At 40.6% G+C, this 9836-nt stretch overlaps 1 protein-coding gene across 1 annotated transcript in view; it reads right to left on the bottom strand.

The window, feature by feature from the left end:
• Positions 1-4: 4 nt before the first annotated feature.
• The window catches only part of RBBP7 (RB binding protein 7, chromatin remodeling factor), a 19478-nt gene continuing 9646 nt past the window's right edge, over positions 5-9836 (bottom strand). Inside the window, exons 5-11 of the mRNA XM_081809289.1 lie at positions 7348-7508; positions 6466-6592; positions 6267-6344; positions 5604-5680; positions 3808-3865; positions 1144-1254; positions 5-460 (exon numbers count right to left, since the gene is read on the bottom strand). Of these exons, the coding sequence (XP_081665415.1) occupies positions 392-460; positions 1144-1254; positions 3808-3865; positions 5604-5680; positions 6267-6344; positions 6466-6592; positions 7348-7508 (681 nt within the window). The 3' untranslated portion in view covers positions 5-391. The remainder of the gene's footprint in view (positions 461-1143; positions 1255-3807; positions 3866-5603; positions 5681-6266; positions 6345-6465; positions 6593-7347; positions 7509-9836) is intronic.

Raw genomic sequence — 9836 nt, 5'->3', positions numbered from 1 at the left:
CGAATTTATTTTAAAACTTTATTTCTGCAAAGCCAATCAACAAATGTTGGAGGGAAAAAGTGTAAAAGTTATTCTTGCATATTTGGGAACAGCAAGCACTTAGTTTGAGAAAACAAGGACTTAAAATAGTTGAATCAAAGGCAGTACCCTGCTACTTGTATTTTAAAACAACGGTGATGTTCTCTCTTAACATTCCTTTCTTTCCTAAAAGCTACAATATGATACAGTACGCAATAGCTCACTTGAAAGTGCTAGAATCAGAAGGTAAAGAACGCCCTATGCCATCCCACTTAACATTTCCTACTATACAATGCCTTTTTGGCGCTTGATAAACCAAGCATTCGTGTAGCATTACATACATTCAATAGAAACATTTCTTGTACTTTGGGTTTTAAGATCCTTGCCCCTCCAGTTCCGATGTTGTGACATCTGACTCTTCATCATTGTAAATATTTTCAGCCTGGAGAGGACAACCAAATAAAGGCACAGGTAAAACTCCCCATGGTTTTTACAAAATTTCCTAAAAACACCATTTAAGTCCATCTAGATTTTAGGATTCACTGGTCAGCGTGTTTCTGTGTTGGGACATTTTGAGAGTAATTTACTTAGTTTTCCCCCCAGTCTTGAATGAGGAAAACCCAGGGCCAGTGTTCTTATTTGGCAGGGGAGCCCACCTACACACCGAGCTGCCCACGCACTGCTACTCTGTATTGTAAAAAGTGTTTTCCAAAAGCATTTCAAGCATCCCTGAGATGAAGCAATGGCCCTGCAGTTAATGAGAGGGTTAACACCACCTCAGAAACATCAGGTTCTTAGTACTCAGCATCCGAGAACTCGTGGCACTTTGCTTCATGCCCGTGACGCAGCAGACACTGGACCTACAGCAGTGACGCCAAGACCCCAGCTGATGAAGCGGACGACAGTCACGCAAAGCAGAACAGAGGCTGTGTCCCCATCTGTGTGTAGACACAGATTTCTCCTGACCTGACAGGTGCATACTGAACTAAAGACTTGTTAAAATGGAGAAATGTCTTTTAAGATTATACACGGTACACCAAATTTAGAAAAGCAACAATCTATAACAAACATTTCAAATAGTTTGTTTCTTCTTTTTACTCAGGAAAAATAAATACTTTAGCTCACCATTTGCCATATCTGCATGATGTTATCCTCAGACACCGAGCAGATGACCCAAGGCTCATTGGGGTTCCAACTAAAATCTGATATCTTGGCGGTGTGTCCTCCATGAATAAACTGTTAATAAGAATTTTAAAAAGCATTTGTTTCATATCTTATGTTAGAAGTTTTTAGAGCGTCAGTCTTGCAACTGAGGTTTAAAAGGGGGGGGGGGTTTTACAGACTTATACAGGCTTAGTAATCTACCCCTCGCTTATTTTGCAAATTTCCAAACCCTCAAAAAACGTGAAAGAACAGTACAGTCAATGTCTGGATACCCTTTGCCTACATTCCCCTGAACAAGTATGTTCACAGGTGCGTTTTCTTACATAGACATACCTAACTAAGCCCCCCCGCCCAAGTATTCACCCCACATCACCCAAAAGTAAGGACATTTTCCTATACAACCACAATGCCATTTCCATACCTAATACATTTAACATTAATTTACCTTCATTATCAAATATATGTAGTTCGGTACAAATAGTTAAGGCAGTAAATTTCCTTAAAGTTCTCTTACAGACTCTCAAAACTGGCCCACCCGAGGAGTCTTCTGGTTCTTCTGTAGCCTCGGCCTGTTCTCCCTTCTCCCTCTTGCTAAAAGAAAGGCACACCTCCCAGCCACCCTCCATCTCTCCAAGGTGCATCACTCAAGGTGGGGATTCAAAAAGCCAAACCAACCCGGGCTCCAAAAGCAAAGCCCCACAAAGGCTAAGCAGAGGGCTTTCTATGAAATGATGAAGGGGGCAGAGACTCCTTCCCTACAAGACACAGCCTCATGGGAAGGCACTGGACTTTCCTTACCTCAGAATTAAGAATCAGAAGAAACCATTCTCACAGGGACAACATGAATATACGGTTTTGGACTGAGAAGTCACACTTCCTGACAAAAGTCTGATTGGACTCAGGCTGACAATTAGGTTACATGCAAGGTAACTATTTTACCTAATAATTTTTTTAGTTGAAAAATCATAGGAGAAAAACGGCTTTTTAGAATTGTGTTAAGGGGGACATAAGAGAAAATATGTTAAGACCACTGGCTTGGAATATATAAGGAGTCCTCAAATCAAGATATTGTTATACTAAAATTATAGTTAGCATCCAGTTTACCACAGTTAAGTGTCCCTTGATTTCAGGCTCTCTGGTGAAAGGAGCAAAATCCTAGTGGATCTCCTCAAGGACCATAAAATTGTTAAAGAACCATAATATACAGGGTACCCAAAAATAGCTGGAAACCTTGGAAACATGACAAGTACAAAAATCAGTCACAAAAGACCACCATTACATTTCTATGAACTATCTAGAATAGGCAAATCTAGAGACACAAAGTAGATCACTGGTTGCCAGGAGCTGAGGAAAGGAGCAGACTGGGAGGTGATAAAGAGTAGAGTTCCTTTTTAAGGGGAAGGAAATGTTCTAAAACTGACTCGTGGTGATGGCCAATTCTGTGAACAGACTAAAAACCACTGAATTATATCCTTTAAATAGGTGAACTATATGGGATTTGAGTTATATCTCGAAGTTTTTACCAAAGTAAAATAAGTACAAATAGCTGGATGAAAACAGCTGATACCAACACCTCAGCTAGAAAAGACTTTAAAAACTACGAGGCCATGCATCACAGACAGACTTTTAAGATTAAGTCACTCAAAAAATCATGAATCATTGAGGTGCCGTCATCTGTCTAGGATAGTTTATTGAGAAATGCTCTTCTTTCATCAGCAGTGCACAAAACATGCTGGCGTGTCTGCGTGTCATCACACCCTTGTGTCACTTTCTGGCCACTGCTGTTGGGCGTGGTAACACACAGGACAAGGAGTTAGGGGATCTAGGAGGTCTGTGCCACATGGACTTTAGTGAGCATCTCCTGTATGTACGGCTCACCTCCAAGGGCTTTCTTTACCTTTTAAAACGTGGTGGGCAAAGCCCAAGTGTACCAAAAATTAGTACTGGCCTAAGAACTAAAAATACGTTACAGAGGAATGAGTATCTGCCAAATAACTGGTGGAGACGAATGTGGATTCTGAGTGAGGAAGAACCACTGCTAAGTCTGACCATGCTCAACAGGAAGGGGACCTGAAGCATACACTGAAGAACTCAGAAACAGGAAGGATGAGGACTGACAGGACAGACACACCACAGAAACCTTCAAAGGGCCGAGGAGATGCCGAGTGATTCAATTAGGAGCAGGAGGGAGATGGTAGACACTTGGCACCAACAAGATCGAGAATGCTTTCATTTTCGGGGCAGGGAACTTAAAAATCAGGTCACTAAAATATTCCTGTGCTGTCAGAAAATGTTAAGTATTGCTAACTGAATATCAATACCTAGCACCGCCCCCCCAAAAAAACCCTCAGAAATACTACAAGTGGGAATCAGTGAGAAATTATACTATTTTCCAGGAGCCCAAATGGTTCTTAGTGAAATATTCATAAAAACCTACTGTGCTCTATTCGCTATTTTCAATAAACGTCAAAACTCAGTCAGAATAACCTTCAAGACCTCCAATTTGAAATCATCTCCAAGAGCTAGCATTTGAAGTTCTGACTCATTTTCCAAATTCATGGATCAATGACAAGTGGTCCAATCTGCATATGACATTTCATCTTGCATAAGAAAGCCAATATATACCAGGAGTTCTGGAGGCCCGTCTTCTGCGTCTTCTGCTGACTGTTCTTCTCCAATTTTGCTATCAAGAAAGAACATAATGCTGTCATTACTGAAATTCTTATAGACGGCATGAACATTCACAAAACCAGTATCAGCCCACAAAGGGCATCTTAAAACACACACACTCTAGAAACAACTTATTTCTATACTACCATCAATGACAACTTCTATATTAATTACTGGTGGGAGGGTGGGATGTTCACTTTCTAGAAATGATAAGAGCTGTTCATTAACTGAGGATGCAGCACAGAAATTGTTAATAAATACTAATTTAAAATTCATTATTTTTAACTGTGGCTGTTTACTACACTGGATTTAAAAGGTGAAACATAAGATATAAGCCAAGGAAAGGCTAAACTTTTTTCCTCTCTTAACAACTTCAATTTGTAGAATCTGCCAGCAGTCCCAGCAGTGAAATCACTCAAGTTACACAACAAACAAATATCAGCCTTGGTATCTAGCCCCAAGGGGGACTTTGCTAGTAAGAGCTGTTGAAAAAGCAACCAAAATGCACAACCCTCCAAGTGATACTTTAGTTTTCTTCCCATTAAACTCAAACCAAACACATGGGACTGCTAGACAATGATGTATATCCTCTGGTCAGGACCATTTTAATCTGTAATTTTATCCAATGTAATGTAATTTTAATAGTACATAAGTCATAAAAGCGTTAAGAAACTTTACAATGCCTACAAATTTACTATTGGCACCTTTAGGGACAATTCAGCTGCCAGGGCATCAGACTTTCAAAGCTTGCTGCTTCACTTCATATAACCACTAGAGTTTTCAGTTTCTAATTTTTACTACTAAAATTGTTTTCAAATAAAATAGTGTATACTCAAATGTCTGCTTTAAAGATTCTCTGTATTTCCAAGATTCGATCATGGCCAGAGTTTGTTCTATACGAACACAGAACATTAGATGTTCAGAAATTTTACCATACAAGCATTTTATTCTAATGTTTTATGTTCTATACACTGAAGGACCGGTCTACGGTCTCTGCCTTGGTTTTAATAAACTAAAAACTTAGTCTACTTCAAAGCAGTACATTTAAAATAAGTATTTAAAATAAATTATTTCTTGGTAATGATTTAAACTTAGAATAATGACATCTTAAAGGGAAGTTTATATACAAGTGAACATTTTTATTAATGGCTCTAAAGGCTCAGACAAAAAAAAGTAAAGGAGTCTGAAATTCTTAGAATGGCAACTCTGAAATCAAGGTACTTTACAAAATTGGAAGGAACTCTATAGTGAGCCGCAAAAGAACGTAAAGCTCTGTTACAGCATGGCTTGTGCTTATCCCGTTCCCAAGTGTATCCCCAGCAGCTACACAGCCACAGCAGGAGCTCAGCTCCTCAAAATGAACCAATGAAAGCACAGAAGAGTAAATGATAGAAACACTCTAGGAGTGCAGGTATCATGTGAGCTCCAATGAGACATGAACAGCTAACATCTATATCCCTTTCTGTACCAACAGGGTTTTCAATACAATTATGTGGATCGTTAAGACCTATACACGCCCCCAACTTCATGCCTGAATAACAATAAAAACTCTCTTCGCATAAATTTATTTTGCATTCCATTTGCTGATTCACTTCTATTTTACAGAACAAAGATTCTTCAGGAAGGTACTTGAAAGTTGCTTTAATATTTGGCTTATTAAACTGGGGTCAGCAAACTACTCTCTACTTTATGAATTACATCATCTGTCAGATTAGCGTACTTAAGCAGTTTGTCACTGGACTCAGAGTTACCTTAAATCCCACACATTCAGGCGGCGATCAGTACCACTTGAAGCCAGAATAGTTTCGTTATGTGGAGACCAGTGGACCTAGCAACATAGATTTGAAAGTGTGAAGTATCATCTGTTCCTACGTTTGTGGGTATTATTCTAATCCTGGAGATTTTTCCATCTTCTGTTCTGTATCCTCTCCTTATCCTATCCTTTCAAGTGCTCTTAAACAGCCCATCTCCTCAGCCCGCTCTCCAGGAAGGTCACACCCCAATACAGGGGGAGCTTGGCCAGGAATCCCCATAAAGTTATTCAGACCCATAACCATCCCAGAAGCTTTTCAACATTTCAATGAAGTGTATCTTAAACCTATGCAATTTGAAACCACATAACAAGGTATTTTTTTTTTCCCCACTAGAGGACCCACGCACACTGGACACCTTAACTAAAGAATCCTTGGATTTCACTTTTTGAACTGATCCTGTTTTGCGAGACATTTTCTACTTCTAAAGTCATAATCTCACAGAGCTCCAAGTTACTTCCCACTAGTTAACTTATACAGAAGAGGAACTTAAAAAAAAAAAAAAACCATAGCATGCCTGCTATAAAAGCAAAAAGATTTTAAATTTCCCCCATCAACAAGTTACTAAAAACCTGACAGAGACACCAGAAAACCACCACATACCTGGAAAATTTCATCTTTATGAGATTCAAAGGTATGGAGTTTTAACTTTAAATTACGCAGATCCCATAAAGCTACAGTCTGAAGAAAAATAACAAATGAAAAGTTCATTTGTGCACTTTATGTAAGAATTTTAGAATATCTCACTGTAGCATAAGAAAACTGGATTCATAAACACCAAATATACAAAAACTTAAGAGACCTTATCTGCAGAGCCAGTTGCGAGAATGAACTCGCTGTAGGGGTTGAATGACAGGCAGTTGACCTCGGCAGTGTGTGCATCCACCAGGTGGCTTGGCTTGGAGGTGGTATTGGACCTGGTGTCCCATCTAAAACAGAAAGGCACAAGGCACACAGCACAAGACGAAGCCACCCGCCCCTCCCTAGCTTCTCACACCTGTTTCCATGTCCGCACCACTCCACACCCGCTTATCTCTGCCATGCTCGCCCCCCTTCACAGACACCCCAGCCACATACAAAGCTGCCAATTCGGATTTCCAACCACTGAGTGACATATTCTAAACCTACAGAAAATAAATTAGGGCTATCATTTCCAGTTTCTTGTTTATTAGACTCCTGTCTTAATACCAACTCTTTCAAGCATACACCAACTACTACATATAGAATAATGTAACAATTTGATACCTACAACATAGCCTTGTCAAATTTTACTATTTGGCCACATTTGCTTCAGATAGGAGTTTCTTTATGAAACAAAACACATTATAGGTGGCTGAATGCAGCCCTGTGGCCATGACCTGATATAATCATTCTTAGCCCTCATCTTCAAAGTCACCATGACACCGATTTTGACATTTACCACTACCAAGCATGTTTCTTCATATTTACTTATCTGTTTTCTTTTTTCCAGTAAAAAATGGTGCTCATTTATATAACACAGTAACTTTTATGCAAAAAAGCCATTACACATGTATGGTTTCTTGTATGTCAATTATACTTCACTAAAGTTTTTAAGGCCAATATAGAACTTAAAAAAAAAAAAATCAAACCACAGGCCACCACAATCACTGATGGTCATTCAGGACACCCATATAGCAAGACCCCACTGAAGCTTCCACCTTACATCATAAGTTTCTGATCATCAGCAACGGATCCAAATAAGGACTCGTGTAGCAGATGCCAGGCCACATCCTCTACAACAGCTGAGTGGCCAGTGAAGATGGCTTTAGCATCCACAATCTTGCCTTCCTTTGGTCCTGCATTTATATCCCACAGACAGACAGTCTAAAGAAGGAAAAAGCAAACAACCTTCATTAAAAAATTATTTAACTAGGGGCACCTGGCTGGCTCAGTCGGAAGAGCATGATCTCGGGGTCGTGAGTTTGAGCCCCATGCTGGGTGTAGAGATTACTTACATAAACAAACTTAAAAAAATTATCTAACCACATAAAAGGTAGAAATAAACACAAGAGAGAAGAAACATAAACAAAAGTGAAGCTTCTAAAACAGAAGAGTATATATGCTTGTAGCATTCATCATCTGAGATGCAGAGGGCAAGGAAAGGATACGATAATGGGGACGGGGAAACCAAGCACGATGGCAGGCAAAAGACATTCAGGTTCGCGTTTCTACCGACATACCTTCAGTCAAGTATCTAAAGTTCATCTAGATTACACAACGCAACACTGAGAGCCCAACATTCAGTATCTACTGAACAGGTATTTGTGTCCTAAAAATTCACACAGGGTTGGGAGACTGGAAATTAAAACTAAAACATGCTTCTTAAACAGCAAAAATATTTGGATAAGTCTTTCACTTCACAGTAGAAGCCACTACAAACATTAGGAAGTGGGACAGGTGAATAACCCAGAAACCCCAACTAGGCTATTTTGAGAGGCCAAAGCTTAAGGGCCTGAGGACAGATCCCCACAGCGCGCTCCTCAAAACATCAGCAGAACCCAAGGAGAGGCCATGGGCCTTCCCCAGGCCTCAAAGATCACAGATCAGCAGGCTCTGGGACCTGAGCCTTCAAATGACAATCATCACAAAGTTAAGAGGAAAGTTTTTATGAAAAAATATTGCAAGCTATCGGGGCGCCTGGGTGGCTCAGTCGGTTGAGCGTCTGCCTTCGGCTCGGGTCATGATCCCAGGGTCCTGGGATCGGGTCCCGCATCGGGCTCCCTGCTCAGCGGGGAGCTTGCTTCTCCCTCTCCCTCTGCCTGCCTCTCTGCCTACTTGTGCTATCTCTCTGTCAAATAAATAAATAAAATCTTTTAAAAAAATATTGCAAGCTATAAGGCAATGATTATCATCCAAACGGTTTAAAATAAAAGGTAATTCCATTAAGGTATATTTCCTGCAATAATTCCACTGACACTGGTATGGGGTTCATCTCTTTGAAAATCACTCTCTTATCTGAGTTTCTATAACAAAGCTATCTCCCAGTAATAGCTATTTCCCCAGTAACAAAAAAAATAGTTTTACGTAATACAGTCTTTGTTGATACACACTCAGACACACAATTTACAAGCACTGAAGAGAAAGGAACATGTAGAGCTCTTGTCATCCTCCCCTGCTCATTTCAGAAGGATCCTGGGAAGATTAGCAAGATGCCTGGCACATGCAGAGCCCTTGGAAAACAGTCAGCTATTATTATAACTAGCAACTCCCAGCCTGGTGTCTTCAAAATGCACTAGTAATTAAGTTACTGAGCATAACTCATCCTCCCTGTTTCAGGGACTCAACCACGCCCACTTTGAGGCAAGTGGAGGAAAGCTTCCTTTCGGAGAACTAAGGAAGACCCTTGCTTCCCAGCCTCTCTTGTGGCTGGGACATGACGTTGGCTCCATCAGTCTGACCGTGATTTTGAACTGTGAACATCAACAGGGAAATCTGTTCTCATAACTGCGAGTGTGTGTGTGGGGGGTGCACAGTGGAGAGTAACATCCACTGGTCTCTTCTCTGTGTTTTAGGCCATTTTCCAGCCAGCACAGCAATTCTGTGAGCTACTCTGCCCAATGCCCCTCTGATAAATTCCTTTTCTGTTTGTATCAGCCAGAGTTGGTTTTGGTTGCTTGCAGCTAAAGATTCTTAACTGGGCCAATTATCTACTTTCAATATTTAAAAAAGCATAACAAATTGTGACCAGTAGAAATATAAAGAAAGTCTGTGACGGGACAGGCCCTGTTCTAGGCAGGAGGATATACTGAGGAAGAAGGTAAAGAACCTGTAGCCAAGTTACAACAGCTTTCAAAAGCTCCAGAAGTCTACTCTCAGCTCTGGGCTGGTGTTATAGCAAACATGTTTTGCTTACAGTATGGGATCCATGAAGGAAGGTATGGAGCTGTAGGTGACAAGAATGCTACAAACATTGATCTACAATAAATTAACAAAATCACTTTGCATTTGTGTGGTACTTTTGTTAAAATACTTGTATTAAGGATGCCAAGATAGGGCGCCTGGGTGGCTCAGTTGGTTAAGCGACTGCCTTCGGCTCAGGTCATGATCCTGGAGTCCCTGGATCGAGTCCCGCATCGGGCTCCCTGCTCGGCAGGGAGTCTGCTTTGCCCTCTGACCCTATCCCCTCTCATGTGTTCTCTCTCATTCTCTCTC

This window comes from Leptonychotes weddellii, chromosome X, assembly GCF_054177405.1.
Source record: "Leptonychotes weddellii isolate Sample4059 chromosome X, ASM5417740v2, whole genome shotgun sequence".
Taxonomy (NCBI): domain Eukaryota; kingdom Metazoa; phylum Chordata; class Mammalia; order Carnivora; family Phocidae; genus Leptonychotes; species Leptonychotes weddellii.
This window is presented reverse-complemented; position numbering and strand designations above follow the sequence as displayed.